The sequence below is a fragment of the Odocoileus virginianus genome, chromosome 12, assembly GCF_023699985.2.
Source record: "Odocoileus virginianus isolate 20LAN1187 ecotype Illinois chromosome 12, Ovbor_1.2, whole genome shotgun sequence".
Lineage (NCBI taxonomy): Eukaryota > Metazoa > Chordata > Mammalia > Artiodactyla > Cervidae > Odocoileus > Odocoileus virginianus.
Window position 1 is genome coordinate 65,589,477 of NC_069685.1, and position 21,097 is coordinate 65,610,573.

A 21,097-nucleotide genomic window follows, 5' to 3' on the forward strand; every position below is an offset into this window, starting at 1 on the left:
CTACTCCAGTATTCTTGCCTAGGAAACCCCATGGACAGAAGAGCCTGGCATACTGCAGTCCATGGGGTCCCAAAAGAGCAGGACACGGCCTAGTGACTAAACAACAAGGGGGTGCGGGAGCTGAGGGGGTCAGTCTCAAGATGAAGCATGCCCTCACTGTCTCGGGCACTCCTGGCGCTGACCCGGACATCCTCTGCAGCTTTTTTCTGGTGAGGCCCGTGTTGTGGGTGCCTCGTGGGGAGCAGAGGCGGCTGTGTGCCAGATACGGCCATGTGCAGAGGCTCTGGAGTCAGAGGGCAGATCTGAGTGCGAATCCTGGCGGCACCCCTTCCCACATGATGGGGTGAGGGCGTGGTGGGGGCAGGGCAGGGGTGCCTCCACCTCTCAGCCCATTTGCTCACCTGCAAGAGGGGAAGTAACAGACCCACCTCACAGGCTGTGCTGAGAATTAGGCCCAGAGTTCCACTCAGGCTCCCTCCCAGCCTTGTCCTTCCTGACACTCACCCCAAAGGGCTCAAAGCCTGCATCACACACTCCACAGAGCCCAGCAACTTACCCCAAATTTCCTGCAGATGCTTCGGGCTTTTAAAGAAAATCCAGTTATGGGAGGCGGGGGCAAAATAGATGAAGGGGATTAAGGTACAAACCTCCAGATACAAAACAAGCCACAAAGAATGTAATATACATTGTAAAGAACACAGTCAATAAAGTTATAACTTTGTAGGGGGACAGGTGTTTACTGGGCTTATCCTGGTGATCGTTTCATGATATACAGATCACTATGCAGTACACCCAAAGCTCTCATCATGCATGTCAACTCTATTTCCATTAAAAAAAGAAAAACAGTCCAGATCAGTCTTTACCTTTAAGCCAGAACAATGTAATTACTGATATTAATGTGGGTCTAAATCACGTTGTGCCTTGTTTACTTCTGGTCTATTTCCTGCCCATCGTTTCGCTTTTCCTTTCTGCCTGCTTAGAGGTGAAATGCTTTCTATGAGTTCAGGGACTTCCCTCTTCCCTGGGGCTCCTCAGGATGTCTGGGTTTCCATCCGTCTTCCTGTCCCCTTGTGCTCCGGCTTTTTCACGAGTTGTTATTTATCTACTTTTGGCAGCACTGGGTCTCCGTTGCTACACAGGCTTTCTCTAGCTGTGGTGAGCGGGGGCTGCACTCTAGTTGCAGTGCACAGGCTCCTCACTGCGGTGGCTCCTCTTGAGGAGCCCGGGCTCCACGGTGAGGCCTTAGTGTCTGCAGCTCACAGCGCAGGATTAGTGACTGTGGCGCTTGGCCTTAGTTGCTCCACAGCACGTGGCATCCGCCTCTCACGGGCTTGGAGCCGTCATTACTCCTACCTTGCTTATTTAACATCTTGGATGTTTATCTGGACTCTGTGGTTAAGTCTGCTTACTGGCTACCTGTCTCTCTCCCTTCAAGCTCCATGAGCGTATCCTGCGCACCACTGTGCCCTCAGGATCTGGGGCACAGAGCAGTGGAAGACAAAGGGGAGAGGGTGGGTGGACGCTGGCAGCTGAGTCTGCAGGGAAGCACCCACCTGTCGGTCCCAGTGGATGATGAGGAAGAGAGGCCTCCCGGGACCGCACATGGGTGTAGGGGCACAGACTGCCCATCCCCCTGGTCCCAGAGAACCCCACAGCTGAAAAAAAAAATAGACTCAGGGCAGCAGGCAGAGTAACGTACTAATGTTTTTAATACAGTCTGATCAGATCAATTCACGTCACAGGGTCGACCCAGGCTTGCTCCCGTGCAATACAACCACAGTGCATGATGTCCACCCTTGCCGGTTCTTCCTCCCTCCAACAGCACAGAGAGCCCTGCCCTCCCTGACCAGACTGGCATTTTTAAAATTTTGCATAAAACTATTTCTTCCATAGACTTCAAACAATCAACTAGCCAAGTTAATTATGGTACATCTAAACAAAGTTTTAATCCTAACCCTAACGTGTGACTGCGGTTTACAAAGAGCTCTGTATCACCTGGGATAGCTTTCAGTAGCAATTCACTACGACTGGTCCTAAAAAATAATAATAATAATAATAATTAGAGAATTAAAACCCAACAGCAAGTTGAATGGTTAAAAAAATCACAGAAGAACTGGAATTTGGGATTGGAGTGTCCTCAATTGCTAAGCTTGTCCTAGTGGCAGAATGCTAGCCTTCAGGCAGGGCTCAGAGAAAGGTTGGGGGCCCTCCAGGTCAAAGGTCAAGCTCAGGGGGACTCTCAGAGGGCACTGCCCCCACGGTCCACGGGATGCTGCTGCGGGCTTCCAGCTTCCTTAAAAACAGTTGGGCGTCAGCTTTGTGTAAGTGGGTAGAGACCCTACTGTGGCTTCTGTGGAGGGCTATGAGAAGGGGGGATGAGGGGCTGGAGAAGGGGGGCAGGGGACCAGACTCCCCGAGGTCCCAGGACGCTGTCAGGTGTGGGTGTGGGACTGGGGCCACTGAGAACTGACGAGCACCGGGGGGCTGCAGCTTCCTTCCGCCCGTCGCAGAAACCGGCCCTGGCCTCGCCTCGGAGGCCCGTGTGTAGTGTTTTCTGCCCTCATCCCATACCGGGTCTTACAGGTTATTTCTGCCGAGTATCAATGAGAATCTATTTCTAAAGACCACTGGGGGATGGGTGGAGGGTGGGGGCGACAGGGCTGGAGGGGGGGCAGTTAAAAACGAATAAAAATCTTCTCAGCTACAGAACCCAAAGACACCACTTCCCTCCGCATTCACAGCATTTCTCAGCCGTCCCCAGCGGCTGTCTCCGCAGGGACACAGCGTCTGTCTGCCTCATTTGCCCTCGGGCCCCAGGGGCTGCTGGTCGACCTCAGGGTCGACCAGGGACGAGGCGAACGCGGACTGAACGATCTGAAACCCGAAGGACTCGAGGAGAGACATGTTCTGCTGGGGAGAGAAAGGCGAGCCGAGGGCGGGGCCCAGGTCCCCCAGGGGGCCCCCAAGGGCGCGGACGTGCACCTTCTGGATGTGTTTGTTCAAGTAGGACTTGGAGCGGAAGAAGCTCCCGCACTCCGGGCAGGGGTACTTCTTCTCGCCGTCAGACTCCATTTTGTTTTTGGGGACCGCCATGTCGCAGGAGAAGGAGCCGTTGGTGCTCTGTTTCTCAGGCGTCTTCAGGTCGCTGGCGTCCGAGAGGTCGCCGTAGGAGTCGGAGCTCTCAATCGGATCCTGATGCGAGCATTTCTGGCCTTCTAGGAGGAAACAGAACACAGAGGGGCTGGTGAGGCCAGGCTCTGGCGATGCCCCCTTGGAGGGGGTCGCCAGGGGCCAGCTCACGAACTCGTGGAGGGCAGCTGATGACCAGCCAGGGCCCAGCAGAACCCACGGAAGTGCTGCGGGTCAGTCGGGGAGCCCAGCGTGCCTACGGGGGGGGGCGGGGGGGGGCGGGGTGGTGAGGCAGCAGGGCCTGGGGCCGCTGACCTCCGTCGCCGCGGACTCTCCACGCAGGCGCACGTGTACCGCTCGCCGCCATCTTAGCCTGCTTCGAGGAAGGGTGTGGAGAGGGGGCCGCCACTGCCTCCACCCGGACAACTCCAGAGCCCAACTCCTAGGCGCCTTCTCAGGTGCCTCTGCGGGTGAAACAGCTGTGGTAACGATGCTGAGCAGGTATATCGGTGACCTCACCTCGGCACCAGACTGGCTGCGCCCTAGCAAGGCAGAACCAGAGCCGTGGGCTCCTCGACCCAGGCAGACCCCATCGACCGCTGAGGCTGAGCCGGTCCTCCCAACGCTGCGAACACACACCCAGCCCCTCCGCGCCTCCGCCTGCCAGAAGCCTTCCGGGCCAACTGGTCAAAGCACAACAGCTTAGAAGGAACTGAACAACTCCATCGGCTGCTGTCCATACGCAGGGCCCGGGACAGACCGGGCCTCAGGACAGCCCTCGCTCATCGGCCCTGCCCGGCCCACACGGGAATCCTCCACCACGAGCAGCTTCCTGCCTGGGTTCAGAGCGCCATGCCGGGAAGGGAGGTCTGTGATGGGAGTGTGGAGCATGCCAGCTCTGCCATCTGCCAAGCCCGGGCGTCACCCACAAGGCAACAACAACTTGAAATACCGCAGAACAACCGGAATCAACCAGTGGAGGTGGGGCCTAGGGAGCTCTACGCAAACCGAGTCGGAGTCAGCGCCATGCATCTCACAAACGCGGCCAGAGGCTCTCCGGAATGGGCTGCCCACAGCAGCCAACGGCCCCTGCCGAGGGGGAAGCCAGACCTTGGCTCCCCCTGCCCACAGGCTCAAAGGAAAAGAAAGCGTTCAGCCGCAGCACCACGCCCTCCTGGAAGGGCCACAGGCAACGGACAGGCCCAGAGGCTCATCATGCAGCGCTCCTCTTCCTGCCTGGGCCGGGGCGTCCCTCAGGGCTCTAGATGTGGGGACTGGCCAGGAGCGCGGGGGGAGGGCTGGGGAAGAGGAGGCGGGGGCTGGATCTTGGCAGTGCCCTGCAGTGAGCCCCCCGCTGTGACTTCTAGTCCTGGAGGCCACTGCCACTCGGATCTCGAGCCTCCTCCTCGCAGCGGCCAGCAAATCGGCCGCCTTCCCGCCTCCCCACGCCCGGCCCAGCGCCCCCACGACACAGTCTGCGCAGAGAAGCAAAGTGCAGAGCAAGGGGTCGCTTGCCTTTGTTGCCATAGGTCCTGGCGCAGTGGAACGCTGCTCCCCCATTCGGGATGGGCTCCTGGTGCCTGGAGACCTGGGGAAGGGGAACACCGTGGTGGGTTTTAACATGGACCTTTAAGTAGGAGGCAGAGGAGAAACCTAAACAAGACAAAAGGAGATGAGATCCGCGGCCGGCACACAGACACCTCTCTCTGCTTCCCCCTCGCCTCTCCTCTGGCCACGCGGGCTAGCACTCCTAACAGGGGCCCTCCTTGGCTCGAGAACGCCGCAGCCACAGGAGCCACTGCCAGGCTCAGGAGGGCGGCGGCACCGTCCTGAGTCGGCGTCTCTCAGAGCCCGCCCCGCAAGGCTGCGGTGGAGTCCGCCTGGAGGGAGGGCCTGAGACCCCGCTCCTGCCCGGGCCAGAGGCCAGCTGCCTCCAGACTGCTCGGTGCCGCAAGGGGGCCAGCGGTCCGAGCGGACGGCTCACAGTCCCACACCAGCTGCGGGGACCCAACTAGAAGCACAGGAAAACACAAGGGACTCCAGGGCAGCCGCGGGACTCCAGTCGCCTAACACTCACAAAGGCAAACCATCTGCACAAGAGACGGGACGCAGGCAAAACCAAGTCCCCAAGAAGCGCCTCCGGAGTCCCCCTTCTCCTGATGGTCAGCACCAGCTCTATTCTGCTCACGTGCTCACCTGCAGAATGACTGGATTTAGTGACTGTTTAGACTTTCTGAGGAACAATGAAAATGGGAAGTTGTCTTAAAAGAAGGGGTGCAGTCATCTCTCATTCACGGTGGTCTTCTTGGTTAGGTTGTGGAGGATCCATCAGGTTCACTTAAGGAAGAAGGAAGAGGGCCAGTCCTTGTCTTTGTTGTGGGGGAGAGGCAACCCCACCGTCTGGGAGCTGCCTCACTCATGCTCCGAGGTCATTTGGGCCTTGAGATGCCTCAGGTTGGGAAGAGTGGATCTTGGATCAGCTTCCGCAGCAGCCACAAGTCCTGGGAGATGGAACCGGCTGGGCCAGTCAAAGGAACTCTACTTGGGGTTTCATGGGAAGGATCTGTGACATCAAGTCCCCCTACAGCCAAGGACCCAGAAGTGCCTTCGGCAGGAACCAAAACTTTGCAAAAGGCCCACATGCGGCGCTAGTGCCTCAATGGTATCCCTTCAATCCAGAGGCAGCTGACACATCCTTGGGTACTTCCATTTCCTCGTTAAATTACAGCCACAGGGTAGCAGTGGGCCTGTGACCAATGGGTGGAGAGTGGCTGGAGAGTACAGTGAATGTCTGCACAAGACTTGTTTTTTTTTAATATTTATTTATTCTGTCTTCATTGTGGCTTGTGAGATCTTTAGTTGCAGCATGTGGGATCTAGTTCCCCAACCAGGGATTGAGCCCAGGGCCCGCCCCCTACATTGGGAGCATGAAGTTCTAGCCCCAGGGAAGTCCTGAGACTAGTTTTAAAAAATGTTTGGATTGGCCAGGCTTTCAAATACTGCTGGAACTATTATTCAGTAAAGGTCACCTTCAGCGAGTGACAGAGGCATGCCAGGCCCTGCGCACTGCGTGTATCACGCTTTGTTTCACAGCCACAGGTACAGCTGCTAAATGGCAGAGCCTGGACCCAGTCCAAGGACCACATGCATCACATGGTCCTTCCCCACTAGGCAGACTCTCTAATGGTCCCTGCGTCTTGGTCCTGGACCCAGAAACACCCCCTGGCTTTATGCAACAGGCTCAGTTACCGCCACTTACATTCCTGCACTTCTCTGCCACGTGTGCATGCTAAGTCGCTTCAGTTGTGTCCGACTCTTTGTGACCCCCACGGACTGGTAGCCCACCAGGCCCCTCTGTCCATAGGATTCTCCAGGCAAGACTACTGGAGTGGGTTGCCATGCCCTCCCCCAGGGGATTTTTCCAACTCAAGGATCAAACCCGGGTCTCCTGCAGGCAGGCAGGTTTTTTAGAACCCCATTTAACAAATGTGCTCCTGATGGTAGCAGTTGTGGTTCTGGAGGGAAGTGGGGGACAGGGTGAGCTGGGCTTTCCTGACGAAAACCCTCCAGGATGGGATGCTACTGTCCCACCCTGCCTAGTAGAGCATGCTGTCCTGCGCTGTGACTGGGTGGTCTGCCTGCAGCCAAGCATGGGAACAGACTGGCTTCTAAGGGTCCCACAGGAATACTCCCTCGAGGGAGGCTGTGGTCAGAAAGGAGCAGGGGGGGGCCCACAGGACGGAGGACCTCAGCCCTGCCCCTGGCAGGCAGCAGAAATACCAGACTTTCCTACTGACATGATGACACCGCTTCAGCAGGCAGTCTTTGTCTCTTCATCCCTGTGGGGCCTCTGAAGTGGAGCGAACCACTCTCCTGGCACACCAGGACAGGGCCACGGCAGCCAAGAGGGACAGAAGAGGCAGGAAGGAGCCCCAGGAGCTGTTATATCTACTCGTGGGAAGAGCTGTGCTGGGACACAGCGGATGCTCAATAAAAGCTCACTGCGTTTTCCTGGAAAACAGTTTGGGGACCACGTGGTTGGGTCCCCTTGACGCTGCCCCAGCTGCTGACTGCTTACTATCTATAGCAAAGCCACGTGGTGGGTAGTAGGCGGCATCCACAGCTGCCACCTAGAGCCCAGAATTTAAACACACGGCAGCTCAGCAGCCAAGTTCTGGGTTGAAACAAGCTGAGATTTCCGCAAACACATCTTTGAAGCCAGACACATTTGGCCAGAATTCTAAACTCACCTGCCTGCTACCACTGACTAACCAAGAACCAAAGAGGCTGTGTGATACAAGGTTTGGGGTGACGGGGCTCAAGCACACCCATGACCCCCCCGTCACCGATGGGCTACCCTCCCGCACTCCAGAGGCGGAGAGTTTACTGCCATGTGGCCACTGGGCCTCCACGGCATGTCCTTGGCTGGTGTGTGCCCTTCCCACTCTGGAGGCAAACCCTCTGCTCACAGCTTCCACATCCATGCAGGGGTCAGAGGTTGCTTTCTCCAGGTCCACACCTTGGTGGGTCCGTGCCCAACTGAGCCGCGCTGGAGGGGGCGCTGAGCAGGTCTGTGTTTGCACGGCCCAGGAGACAGCATGACTGGCGTTGGTGACAAAGTGTGTGCTCGCCTCTGGCTGGGGAGAAGGCCTTCTCTACCCTTGGAGCAATGATGCGGGAGTGCAAACATCTCGGTCAAAGAGAGACTCCCAACATGCTCTCTCTCACCCTCCCTCATCCCAGGACACACGCACATGTACACGACCTGCCACAGAAACTTTAGAAGAAGGGAAATTGTGGCGATTATCATACCAGGTCCTCCCCATGGCTCAACTCAGCTGACTTCCTCAACTCAAAGGTGAGAGAACTGGCTTCTGCAGTCATCCAACTCCCCTGCTGGGACTCATCTCCTCTAAGATGGGACGGCCCACATCCCGATGGGTCTCCAGCTCAAAGACAAGGTCATCTATCTCCAGCGTGGGATCCGCGCTCTCCCAATCTTCATAGGCAAGAGTCTTCTGTGTGGCTGCAAGCAGGCAGACGGGTGAGTGGTTGAGCTGACTGCTCAAGGACTGCTGGGACTACAGGCTCTCAGAAGGTACCTGGAAACCGACCTTATCCAGCTTCACCTGCTGATCGGCTGGCTGACCCTCTGCTTGGACCCTCGAAGACAGAAGGACATCACCTAATTCCTGTGGCAGCTCCTGCATCACAGCCTTGAAAGGTCAGCCCAGAGCTCCCTGTGATCTGATTCCAGGGTCTCTGTGTCTCAGTGGCCTGTCCTCTTCCTGGAAAAACTGCCTTCCTCTTCCTCTTCATGGCGGGGGAGGATTTCTGCCCAAGGAATGAGTCCAAGGTAGAACCCTGCTTCTTCTCTTCTGACGAAGACCAAGACTCTTCCTTCTGAGGACCCAAGGTGGTTTGGACTAGAGCCCTCTTCTCTCTTCTTGGAAGAATAGGACTTCTGCTCTGACGCTGGGACCCAAAGCTGCTTTGCTTACAGTCCAGATCCAGGGGCTTTTCTGAGGGAAGGTGGCCTCTGGTTCTACTCTCCCGGCAGCCCACCCACTGGGGCCACGTGGCCTGTGGCTGCTGCTCAGTCCTCATCAGCTCAGGGCAAACACAGCCTGACTTTCAGGAGTTGCTGACTTTGCCACATCAGCTGTCTCCTGACTGGGTCAACGTTCCCTGCTGTTCCCTGCTGCCCTCAGCTCTTTCCTCCTGAGCAGGGTCCCCAAGGGCTGTGGCCCTGGGCCCCCACCCCATCTCCCTGCCTCTGTAATCCAGGCTTCATCTCAGTTTTCTTGCTGGCATCCTCCTCTGCGTGCATTGGTTTCCCACCTCTGGTCTCCGATGTCTACTCTCAGGCTGAGAACTTCAACCCTGAAATCCTGACAGCAGCTGCTGACAGCACGATGCGGCGGGTCTGAGGCCATCAGGGCGTGAGGAGGAAGCCAGACAAGGAACCATCTCCTCCCGGAGCCGGGCATCCCCACTGCCCTCTATGGACATGCAGAAAATAGGACAGATGCCTCCGCAGCTTTTCTGACCACCTCCCAACCTGCCCGCTTCCACAGCACTTCCTGATGGTACGCACATCAGCATCCGGCAGCCTTCAGGGCAAACCCCAAGTGTGCGGTCCTGGTAAGGGGTGGACCCAGCCCAGGGCGGCAGGAACACCTGGCCTCTCTGCAGGCACCCTCCACAGGATTCCGAGACCCCGGCCAAGGACTGCACAGGTGCTGTGCCTGGTCCGGACCAGAGTGTCGGCAAGCTGTGTCTCTCCCAACACGGCGACAAAGGAGGGCCTCCAAGTGTGCTGTGGCTTGCACGGCCCAGAGAACAGTCACCCACCCCGTCTCCCGGGATCCTCACACAGCCCTGTGTGTGGGCAACGGGGTGTTCTCAACCCCTTGTAGAGATGAGGAGACAGCCTTAGACACAGGGGAGGGGAGAGTTCAAGGGCGCACAGGAAGGTGAGGTGGGAGGGGCCGGCGACACCCAGAGTCCCCCGCTTCCTGGCTCAGTCCTCCGTCCATGAAGCCACACACAGGACTTCCAGGAGCACTGGGACCAGTGCGTCCCAGGAGACAGGCCTCCCAGCCCCGTCCCCCGCTCCCCAGCCAAGCCAAGCGCACCATGCAGAAGCCTCCTCACACACGCCGGACAGCCAAGCTGACTCCGTTGGCAGACACGGCACAGCCTCCTCCTCTGACAACATGAGCCTCAGCCCTTCCGGGGGCCGGCAGGGGCGACTTCACCCAACACGACCGTCAGACGCCACCCAGGCCGACCTCGGCCTGCGAGCACGCTGCCCTGCTCAGAGCACCTGCCATGTTCTGCCCTCATCAAGGCCACATCCACCCGGGTCTGGATTCCTTTGACCACATACGCTAGAAAGTTCCGGCCCTTGTCCACCTATGGACTTGACCTCCTTACCTGGCTGCTGACTTTCACCCGTGTGCCCGTGACTCAGCAGGCACGGCTCTCGGGTCAGTCTCTCTCTCTCCTACCTCTCGGGGGTCTCACAATTCCCACCGACCTCAGTGGTTCAGTGCATCCATCCTGCCCCGGGGGCAGCAGGTGCGTCATGGCCCCAAGCCTGGGAAACACCTCTCTCCTTCCGTCCCTGCCTGCTGACCTCCTGGGAGCTCCCACTCCAAGCTCCCCAAGTTGATGGGAAGGGAAAGTGCAACAAACAGCTAGCTGAGGGTGAGGTGTTCACCGCCCAGTGGGGTGGCAGGAGGGGTGGCCGTGCAGAGCGGGGCCTGAGGCGGGGCGCAGGCCCGCCCCCCGACGTGAGTGAGCAGCAGGGCGATTACCTCGGTTACAGATGCTGCAGAAGTTGCTGGGCCCCTCGCTGTGCTTCTTCAGGTGGTCTGCCATGTACGCCGCCCGCAAGTACTTCCCGCATACCTGGCAGGGCACCTTGTCTTCATGACAGGCCAGGTGGGAGCGCAGGCGGTCTCGGGTGGCAAAAGAAGCATTGCAGGTCTGGGGGCAGAAAGGAAAACGGGTGAGGTGGGAGCTGGCACCCACACCTGACTCCCCGTTGAGCACACCGTGCCACAAAGCATTTCCGACCAACACAGGAACTCCGTGTACAAAGAGAACTCGGCAGGCGGCCCAGGCTTCCTGCCCAGATGCCAAGCAAGCTGCCCCTGCTCCCCACGGTCTTCCCCACGGGACCCCTGAGCTGGGATCACTGGTTCCCACTGGCCCCCGATACGCCCATTTCATGGCAGGCTGAGTTCTGCAAAACGAAGAGCTAGGCACTTTTCATTCTTAAACATTTAAGAGCTGACTTTCGTTGCACTGGCTGTAAAGTGAATTTACAGAAGAGCTGCTGGCATGTAAACAGAACAGTCTTCACCTTCTCCACCCTGGGTTTCCCCTGGTTGCCTCACACAAAGAATTCCACTTACTCACTATTTATTCAAAAGTGACATTAGTTGTGGCCACGGGGAAACGGAAAGGAAAGGCAAGACAGAGTAGAGATTACTCTTCATAACATTCGTGTGCACTTGCATTGAAAAAGGAGCCCATGAAACGACAGCGTCAACTGTGCGAATGTGAAAATTAGCAGAGACCGAGAGCCAGAGGCTCCTGGGGGGCAACTGGGGAATTCCCAGGGCTGCTGCCAACTGGGACAGCACCGCCTGCGCTAACCCTAACCCTAACCCTGGTGCCGGGCGGGCCCAGGCTCGGCCTGCACAGGTACTAGTGGCAGGCAGCACCTCACGGTGGCCCTCGAGGCTGGCTGTGCCCTCACCCCACCAGCTGGGAGCTGCAGCTCGACTCAGTCTCAGTCCCGGACCTGCCCCCAGCATCCCGCCCAAGCGGGGGCCTGCACAGAGCCCTAGAGGTCACGGAACATCGGGAAAGCCCTTAGGAGGGTTCAATCTGATGACCTTCAAACTATTTTGGTTCCACACACGTGTCTCAGCTTTGAGTCAAGGTTGACTTCATTTCTTTTCTTTGCATGTGTGTGTTTACTGTTTTAGAACCGTAAGAGAAAGCAACATTCACCTTTAAGGTCATCACAGACGGAACGTTAACTCACTGAAGACCCGCCACCCCATCGACTGGCTGGAGTGGAGGTGCTCCCACAGTCTCCCTTGAACAGAAACAGATCCTGAGACCCCGAGGCCTTAAGATAAGCGTCTGAACACTGTCACCACGTACAGCGTTTATCTGTTGCTTCAGCGTTTATCTGTACAATCAAAGCGAGAAACAAACATGCGAGATGCTGTGGAGATAGAAGACACCGAGGTGGCTACCCCAGCCCCAGATGTCTGTCAGGACTGCGTCTGTTCTTCTCAGCTGTTAGCTTTTGAACAAATGTTACAGATGTGAATAGAACAAGTTATGCTAATAAAATACAGCTTACCCTTGAACAGTTTTCAAGGGTTTGAACTGCAAGGGTCCATTTATATGCGGGTTTTTTCAATAGCAAATACTGTGACAGGTGGTACACCACCTGTAATCAGCTGAACCCAGGAAGAGGAACCTGGAGGAGGAAGAATAGCATCAACAGAAGGCTGACTGTTATGTTGTACGTGTGTATCTGACCACCCAGAGAGCCAGTGCTCCTAACCTTCATGTTGTTCCAGGGTCAGCTGTACTGCTTTCACCTGTTTCACATGTTGTGTTTATTCATGTGACAAATGAGGGAGCTAAGTTCTGAGAGTGGCTTGCACAGAGAACAGGGCTCAGCTATTGAAGAAAGAGACCCCCTGCCGCTGGCAGGCCAGGGCCCTCCCCTCCATGGCCAGCCTGAGGTGCTCCCGCCCTCCGCGACTGATAGTCAGGCAGAGGTCCCCAGAGGACCTGGGGCAGCTGGACTGAGAACCGGCCCGAGCCTGTGCTCTGACCGCCTCCGGTCTCCGCAGAGGTGTCTTCTGGTGAAAGCTGTTGGTAGTTGTTGTCAGCGCCCTTGGGGGCCAGGCTGTCCTGACAGAGGTGACAGGATTTGTGCAGGGAAACCTGAGCACTCCCACGACTCAGAAGGCATCATGGGTGTCTGGTCTCATGGCCTCAGGAGGGGGAAAACGGAATTCTTCCTTCACCCAGCCCCCCAGCCTGTAAACCAGAGTAAGGGGTGCTGTGGACACCTCTGGGAGAGGGGACTTTGCTAGACAAGTGACCGAGGACCACCCCTCCCGTGACGAGGGATAGTGTAGCCTGCACCACACAATACAACTCAAAAAAGGAAGCAACCACGGACCAGGTATGAGAAAAAGCAGCTGAAAAGTCATACTGAGGATTCCAGCTTCCGTGCTCTCTGGAAGAAGGTGCCGCTAGAGGGAGGTGAGGGAGAAGCCTCGTTGCCAACTTTCTTTTGGGATGTGTCCTTATAAGCACTGCCTGTCACACTTTGCTAACAAAAGATAATGGACAACCAAACCTCAATTATCTGCAAGTGGATTATCCGTCTGGGGGATTAGCTCAGCAAAACTGAAATCACAGACCAGTCTGAGGTTTCCCACCCTATTCTCCACTGGTTATCTCAAGGAATGAAAGCTAACTCGAGCCTGAGCAAACATCATTAGGAATGTAAATCTGCTACTTGGGGGAAAAAATGAAAACTTTCCCTGTTGGAAAGCCACGCTGGAATGGTGGTTGGCTTCCTATGCCAGTAGTGACCCTCTGGCCGGAGCACCAGAGGCTTTCTGGAGGAACTGAGAAAGTGCCCAAGTCCAGACAACGCCGAGCATAAAGGGCCTGGTCACTTGACCCAGGAGAAGAAGCAGAGAAAGGCTGAGAGATGGATCTCAAAGAACGGGTGCCCAGAACTTCCAAGCTGGGGCCACTCAAGACAGAGGCAGCCCCTGTCCTGGAGGCAGGAGAAGGCAGGGGGACCATGCCAGGATCAGCACCCTGACCCGGTGGTGCTGGGACGGCCGCCTGGCCCCGGCCCTGCATGCAGGCAGCCTGCTGTTGCTAGTGGCACACCTGCCAGGGCCCCCCAGCTTGAGTCCCCTCTGGTCACCACTCAACCCGGAGCCCCAGCCAGGCTCCCTCCCCGCCCCTGCCAGTTCCTTCCCATCCCAGACTTCCAAAGGTCCCAGACTCCCAAGGGTTGAGCAGTTCGGGAATGGGGCCCAATGGTAGCAGGGACACTGGGGCACACCCTACCCCGGTGACCATCGAGTCCAGCAGCCTTGGGGGGGGCGGAAGAGTCTTAAGGGCAACGCATGGAGGCCCAGCAGGCCCCCTTCTGGAGGGTGTCAGTTCCTTTATTCCCACCTCAGTTCCTACTGAGTTACCCCTCCAGCCCAAACCACCCCAGCCAGCCCCCAAGAAGTGGGGCCACGGGGAGCAGCGGGAGAGGTCTGAGCTGTTCCAGCCTCTCAGCATCAGGCTGAACTCCCTGTGGGGGGAAGGTCCAGCCCACAGCACGCACAGATGAGCGGCATGGGGGCATCTGGGCCACAAAACCCCTGGAAGACTGGTGTGTCACCGCCAGGCTGAGCCTCCACGCCTCTGCCTTCAGAAGGTCTTTGCCCTCAGGCTGAGGCACCAGTCCCTGTAACCAATGCCTCTCTGGCACCAGGAGGGACCGAGAGGTACAGCTGTGCCCAGCTCTGCCAGGGGCCCCCGGAACCAACTCCCAACGAGCTGTCTCGTCACCACTGATGCTTTCAGCACACACACCATGCAAAACAGACGCTCCTGCCATTTAACCCAGCCCCGGCACACCTGGCTGGCCAGCCCAAGCCTAAGGGGCAGCACGTCTTCACCTGCCAGGTCACCGTCAGGGGGTTCTGGCCGTGGGGCTGGAGGCAGGACCATGGGCCTGTGAGCGTGTGTGTGTCGGAGGGCAGGGCAGGCACGTACACCAAGAGACCGTGATGTCAGCGTTACAGCACAGACCAGACAAAACACACAAAGCCTCAGATGTTAGAATGAAAACTTTTATCATCACTCCTATTATTCCCACAGAGCCCACGGGGGCTAAAGGACACACCACTGGGATCCAAGGGGGAGGGTCTACAATTGCTTTATCAGCCCTCAAAGCCATGTATCAGGATGACCCAAGGTAAAGCTACTGGTTAGTCTAGTTCCTGAGCAGACCTGCTAGTGACACTCAAAGCCACAACCATCTAATTCACGAGCCAGAAAGGAAAGCGGGACCTGTGTGAGTGGAAGGGAAGCAGGCAGCTCAGGCTGGCCAGCCGGAGGACTCACTCCCAGGGTAGGGGGAGAGGAGACCAGGCCCCCTTCCAGAAACCCCGGGCTTCAGGGAGGTGCTATCAGGGGAGGGGAGGCACCGGCCTCCAGGCAGGGGCAGACACCCAGGGTACCATCAGCTAAAGGGGGGAAACAAGGCCAGAGAGCCCTGAAAGAAACATGGGGGACCGTGGCGGGCCCAGGAAGGAGCTCCCTGCAACCCCCATCTGGAGTCCCCGAGCTGGGAAAGAGCCCAAGGTACCCAAGAGGAGCTGGGCACAGTGGGCAAGTCTCTCCCAGAAGCAGGAGGTCGGACCACCGCCACTGCCGTCCCCACCACAGAAGACCCTCTCGGGAGGCCCGGCTAGCCTACAGGCCACTGGGCAAAGGCCCGGCCAGCCTCAGGGGCCGTCCAGCCCTGCCTCAGGTATCCCGGGGGGGCTGGGCAGAAGAGAGCATTGCTAGAGGGTGCCGGGCCCAGGTTTTCGAGGGCTGGGAAGGATTTTTTTAGAGAAAGGGAAAAGGCGGTGTCAGGAACCGAATGGGACGACCTCCACAAAGCAGGCTGGGCAAAGTCCCATGATGGCAGGTCGCTAGGAAGAGATTCCAGGGGCGGCAGGCCGCTGCTGCTCCCAACCCACACCTGGAAAAAGGGCAGAGAGTGCAGGTTACCCCCCAGGCCGCCGGGCACGCCCCCACTGCCCGCTGGGCACCTCAGCACACTACCTGGGAGTTGGAGCGTGCTCCATGGCGGAGGATCAGAGACAGAGAGAGAGGGGGCAGTGAGTGCACACGCATCCTGGCAGGCCCGCCCGGCTGCCTGGCCTGCGGGAGCACCGCCACACCTGGCCCCTAGGGGCTCCCCGTCCCTCCTGCAGTGCGTCCAGCCCTTGCTGTCGGTCTCCCCGGAGCACTCCCTCCTTGCCACCAACAGGATAAAGAGAAGCGGGTCACCCCACAACTGTCTCCCGCCTGAGATGGTGAGACCTCGGCCCAGGAAAGGGAAGATGACCAAGGAGAAGAGAGAGGCATGTTTTCCACCCACACAGCACTGCTCAATGGCCAGGAGAGGAAGCGTGGTTTTCTGGGCACCACAGGGCACCCAGACACCATTCAGGCAGACACACCAGGGGTGAGCATCTGGCTCAGTCCCCCCTACCCATTGCTACACAAAGAGCTCTCCAGGACAGGAAGCCACCTCGCTCTCCAGTTCTCGAAGCCCTTGGCTGCGGGCACGCGTGGCTCGGGACGGGTTACGCGGGCACCAGTGCCCAGAGATGAGACCACCGGCGCCCTGCCTCCTTGCCCCCACCCCCGCCGCCAGGGGCCCTGAGCTGAGGGGACCCAGCTGCTCGCTGGGTCGGGCTGCCAGGCACACAAGGGGAAGCAGTGTGGGCTGGGCCACCAGAAGCCCTTCCGAAACCACTTCTGCCCACGGTGGCCCCTGCAAACCGCCGGGCTGCCAGTACCCCAGACGACACATGTGCCCTGTGGCCCAGCATCGGAGGAGCTGGCAGACGCCAGGAGAGGGGAGCCAAGCAGCCGAGCGAAGACAGAGACGGTGGGAACCAGGACCCAGCGACCAGAAGGGAGGGGGCATCAGCGGTGGGAGGGAGGGGCGGGGGAGAACAAAGGAGAGCAGACGGAGGGGGCAGGGGGAGGTGTGCACAGCGCGGTCAGTCGGCCGGCCGCTCAGACGTCAGCGGGCTCGCGGCCGTGGCCGCCCCGAGGACAGCAGCATTCTCTCTCTGCCCCTCTCTGCCCCGGCCCGGCCCCTACCTGACACTTGTGAGGCCGCTCAGAAGTGTGCACCTGCTTGATATGTCCGTTCAAGTGATCAGGCCTGGAAAAAAGAGACCAAGAGAGACTTTAGAACAAGACCTCCAGAGAACGGGGGCTAGACGCTTGGCCAGGCCTCCCCCCTCCCCCCACACGACAAAGGAAAGTCAGCCCGAAGCCCTGGCTCCTGAGGCCCAGGCCTCTGTGGCCCGGTTTTCTCTAGAGGGGGAAGGGAATGAGCTGAGCATTTGTGTCTGACCTTGTCTGCCCGCCTCTCCCCACCCCCCGACACTCCGTGATTTCTAGGTCCCGAGGAGAGGGCTTTAGAATGAGACCGGCTGCCTTGCTGCAGCCTTCCCAGGAGGGGCTGTGTGTGCTTCATTGTCCGGACTAAAGCCCCTTAGAAACTCCGTCTTCCCCTCCCCCAGCCTCTCCCGCCCCAGCAGCCAATGAATGCCACCCGGATGGAATTCAGTCCCCAGAGGCCAAGGGATGAAGCCCTAAGTCCCCAGCTGGGCTGGTAAGCCAGATGCCCGACAGAGCAGGTGGGCAGGGGCTGCCTGACCGGTACGACTGGTTCCTGCCTGGGGCCCCTCTGAGGGAGTTCTCGGTGTTCAGACACACAAGGCCCTCAGAGCCCGGGCAAGCTAAAACCAGTCTTTTATTCTGAATATCCTCTTAAGAGGAAAAACAACCCTCTGCTCGCAGACAAGTCTGCGAACTCCTTATCAGTCTCACTAAAAAGTCGATCTAACAAGACATCCTACCCTTCTTCCCCCTCTATCCAGTGCACATAAAGGGGACCTGTGGGTTCAGGTAGGCTCTGGAACCACCAGGTCAGAGTATATCAAAGATCTCACTGTTCAGAAGACTCTGGGTGCCCAGCTCCGTGCCCGTGATTCTGGGGTCTCCTGGCGCAGGACCGCCAGTGGCGGGGGTGGGGGCACGGCGGCGGCGTGGGAGCCTCCACAGCCCCAGAGGCACTTGCTTCAGTCCCGCCCCCAGCAGCCATTCAAGCGGGGAAAGTCGCTGGAGGAGCCCAGCCTCCCGCCCCCAGAGGGGGCCCCTCGCCTGGTGCCGGAAACACAAAGGGAGCCCAGGGAGAAGAATGGTGAGGCCTGGTGACTGTGGCCGCAGCCGGAGGAATCCGGCCCCTTCCCACAAGGCCCCGAGGAAGAGGCAGCAGGGCCCGCCTGGTGCCAGAGAATGTCCCCTGAGGCAAGAGAAAGCGGGTCGTGGCCACGCCACCTCAAAAATCAGCATCGTTAAAACCCTCTCCCCAAACCTGACGTGGCCCCACAAGGTCAAGTGAATCCCCAGACGCTGGTGAGGAGCTGGCTGTTCTAGGAGCTGGGCTAGGACAAGTCATGGGGGGGGGGGTGTACCATTCCTCACCTGGAGAAGCCTTTCCCACAGCTCTGGCAGATGTAGGGCTTGCCCACGGACCCGTCGTGGGAGCGCACGTGGTAGGACATGCGATCTTTCCTCTTGAACCGCAGCCCACACACGGGGCAGGAATAGGGCTTCTCCCCCGAGTGGGAAAGCTTGTGCCGGTTGAGATGGTACACGTCACGGAAGATCTTGCCGCAGATCTCACACGCCACCTGCTTCCTGGTCCGGCTCCTCTTTCGAGGGCCGTCGGGGTCCTCAGAGATGGGCAGCCCGTTCTCACCCAGCCTCGGAGGGGGAAGGTCGATGTAGCCCAGCTGGAGGCTGGTGACACCGTGCTGGGCCTCGTGCTGCCGGAGCCGGTTGGCATCAGTGAACACCTTCCCACACAGCCCGCACGGAAGGATGCCTGCCTCCCTCAGGCCCCCCGGGGACCCGAACATTGAGTCCAGCAGGTTGGCCTTCCTTGGGCGGCCCCGGCCTCGCTTGCCAGTCAGGGGAGGAGCACTGGATGCCACATTGGGGAAGGGTGAGGTCAGCAGCTGGGGGGACAGGGGTCCGGCCACCATGGGCAAGCGGTCCACCCCAGGTAACACAGGCAGGGAGGCCTGGCTCGCAATTGCTGCACCGGCTGCCCGTGTGGCCTCCTCCTCAGGCTGCATGCTGCCTGCGATGCCATTGCTGTTGGCGGCTAAGGCTGCCCCGTTGGTCATGTCCAAAGGGAAACCCAAGTCCGAGGTCCCCGGGGGACGAAAGAGCATGATGTCCGCCCGCGCAGGGGGCACGAGGATCTGCACATTGGACTGTTTGATGACTTCCTGGCAGATCTCAATGACCGACCTCATCAGCAGAAACTTGGCGGCGGTCATAAGCTCAGGGAAGCTCTCCAGGCGAACCACGATGCGGGAAGTGTAGGCGAAGTCCAGTATGTCCCCAAACACCTTGGAGCTGATGGTGTGCATCTCCAGCTCCCGGCTGCCCCCAGCCCCGCCGCCGGGGGCCGTCGCTGCGCCCCCCACGTCAGCGGGGCCCCCGTCAGCAGCTCCACCGTCGCCCAGCTGGGCGCTGAACACAGACTCAAAGTACTCGCTGCAGGCGGCCAGCACCGCGCGGTGCGCTGGGAAGCTCTCATCGCCCACCCGCAGGAGCACGTCGCAGAAGCGCCCGCCGTTTTTGCGCTGCTGGTTCAGGTTGTGCAGCATCTCCGTGCTGTGTCTGCTCACCTGGTAGGTGTAGCAGCCCGACGGGCCGCAGGAAGCGTCGTTGACTCGCTCCATGGCCGCCGCCCCCTCCCCACAAGCCGGGCCGCGGCACTTACCCGCCCCACTCCCTTCCCCTAGGCGGCGAGAAGCGGGGCGCTGCGAACGTGTCTATACTCCCCACACGTGCCGGCCCGGGGCTCTGTAATCTCGCAGGTGCGCCAAGCGCACACGCCCCCTGCCCGGATCGGACTGTCTAGACGGTAGGACGCACCACCGCCCACATAGCTGCCCCCACCCTGGCAGATCGTGCACTCTTCTCTCGTCTCCACCCGCCCGCCCGCCTCCCCTTCTCTGTCTACCTCCGGGGGGGTACGCGAGCAAAGAGGTGCGCCCCTCCCGCCAACACGCCTGCCACCTCCCCTCCCGCCCGCCAGGCGGCGCCGGCGCGCAGCCAAGAAGGCGCGCGCGCGCGCGCAGGGAGGAGGGGGGGGGTCTGTCGCGCAGGCGCGCGCGCGCGCGCCGCGGTTTTCCCCGGGCCCGCTGGGGGCGCGCGCTGCGTCCCCTGCAAAGCGCGAGCCGGGGCGGGGGCGCCGGAGCGGAGGAAACAAAAGGCTAAGGCGGCGGCGGCGCCGGGGCGCGCACCAGGGCGGCAGCGCGGGCCGGATCCCGGAGCCTGGCGGGCGGAGTCGGCAGCGAAGGCTGGAGCGGGCGGGCAGCGGCGGCGGCAGGGTGGGCCCTTTCCCGGGCTGAGCGAAGACGGCGGCGGAGCGACTGCGTTGCGGCCCCGGGCTCCGTGTGTTCGGAGCGGAGGAAAGATGGCAGCGGCTGCACTTCCTCTTGCACTTTCACCCCTGGGGGGAGGAGAAGGAGGGGGCGATACCAACAACACCCCCCCCCCCTCGCTTGCAGGAAAAAAAAAGAAACGGCGAGCTCGGCGTGGGGAGCCCCCGGTGCCCCCGGCCCTGCACGTGCGCACCCGGATCCCTGGCCCGGACCGCCCCGCACTGCAAACTTTCCACTTTCTTTGTGCCGAGCGCCCCCCCCTCACTCAGTCGAGGATGCACGTCCCCCCTTCCCTATTTATACACCCCCCCTCTCAGCTCCGCTCCCCCCCGCTTCCTGCCCCCCCCTCCCCAGTCCCCTGCTCCGCCAATGCTAGCGCAGACTGAGCCCCCGCCCGGCCCCCGCCTTCCCACCCCGCCCACGGGGCCGGGGGCTGCAGTCTCAGCCCCCCCGGACCAATGCAAACGAAGCGCCTAGCCAGCAAACCAGCTCCCACTGCCCCTCCCTCCCCGCCAAGAGTGGCGGCTAGCGGACGGGGCCGGGGGAGGGGGGAGATCGAGGGGTGCAGATCCGAGCCCCCCAGCCTGCGGTGTGCACCCGTAAGTCGAACGGGCGTCGGCTACGCTTCGGCACCCCCGTTTGATGCGCGAAATCCCCAGAAATCGCCTGCGACCGCCTCCCCCACTCCCAAACCCAAAGAGGGCCAGGGTCCTCGCTGGGGGCAGGCCGAACCTCCGGAGCTCCTTCTGGACCCCGAGCACTGACTGAGCAGAAGGGGCTTCGAGCCCGGGAAAGCTGGGGATACGAGGCCATCGTCCATCCTCTCCCCAAAACCGCCACACGCCAAGCTTTGTGCCCTAGGGAGTGGAAAGTCACCAGCTTTGGGAGGCGACAAGAGGCAAGGGAGGTGGGCAGGAACTGGCATCCCCTCGTTCCCCAGGGAAATGGGGGTACAGGAGGCTCCAGGGAGCCTTCCTGAGGTCGGGAGCATCCCCAGCGCCCGCAGCCCAGCGAGTCGCCGAGCGCTTGGGCCCTGAGCCCGGCGGGCGGGCCTGGACGCTTTGTCCCCGGCTGTCCGGGAGATGCTGCCGCGCACGGGTTGGACGCAGAGGTTCGTCTGCTCGGGAAGAACCGGCGACCGC

At 59.9% G+C, this 21,097-nt stretch overlaps 1 protein-coding gene and 1 long non-coding RNA gene across 9 annotated transcripts; one reads left to right on the forward strand and one right to left on the reverse strand.

The window, feature by feature from the left end:
• Window positions 1-1,691: 1,691 nt before the first annotated feature.
• On the reverse strand, window positions 1,692-19,523 carry PATZ1 (POZ/BTB and AT hook containing zinc finger 1). Of its 8 annotated transcripts, none has more exons than XM_070475596.1 (6): window positions 17,977-19,434; window positions 16,582-16,645; window positions 10,452-10,623; window positions 4,645-4,782; window positions 3,445-3,593; window positions 3,124-3,212 (listed from the first exon to the last, which is right to left on the reverse strand). In XM_070475596.1, exons 1-6 carry the CDS (start codon window positions 19,245-19,247, stop codon window positions 3,138-3,140), a joined length of 1,869 nt encoding a protein of 622 aa, XP_070331697.1. In that variant the 5' UTR covers window positions 19,248-19,434; the 3' UTR covers window positions 3,124-3,137. The 8 variants fall into 8 exon arrangements, with proteins under 8 accessions (XP_070331694.1, XP_020727313.2, XP_070331695.1 ...); XM_070475595.1 differs by having other exon boundaries at window positions 3,125-3,215; XM_070475593.1 differs by lacking the exon at window positions 3,445-3,593 and having other exon boundaries at window positions 1,692-3,212; window positions 17,977-19,519.
• On the forward strand, window positions 3,214-12,051 carry LOC139037834 (uncharacterized). Its single transcript, XR_011490765.1, has 2 exons — window positions 3,214-3,362; window positions 3,472-12,051. It is a non-coding gene; the product is annotated as an uncharacterized lncRNA (long non-coding RNA).
• Window positions 19,524-21,097: the final 1,574 nt, after the last annotated feature.

Excerpts from the sequence above, each read along its gene's own strand:
- PATZ1 (XM_020871654.2), bottom strand. The coding sequence starts at position 19,247 with ATGGAGCGAGTCAACGACGCTTCCTGCGGCCCGTCGGGCTGCTACACC. Across the intron at positions 4,783-10,451 it reads CTGCAGCATCTGTAACCGAG|GTTTCTCCTCTGCCTCCTAC; the intron begins GTAATCGCCCTG and ends TGTCTTGTTTAG. Across the intron at positions 3,216-4,644 it reads CAGGACCTATGGCAACAAAG|AAGGCCAGAAATGCTCGCAT; the intron begins GCAAGCGACCCC and ends GTTTCCTCCTAG.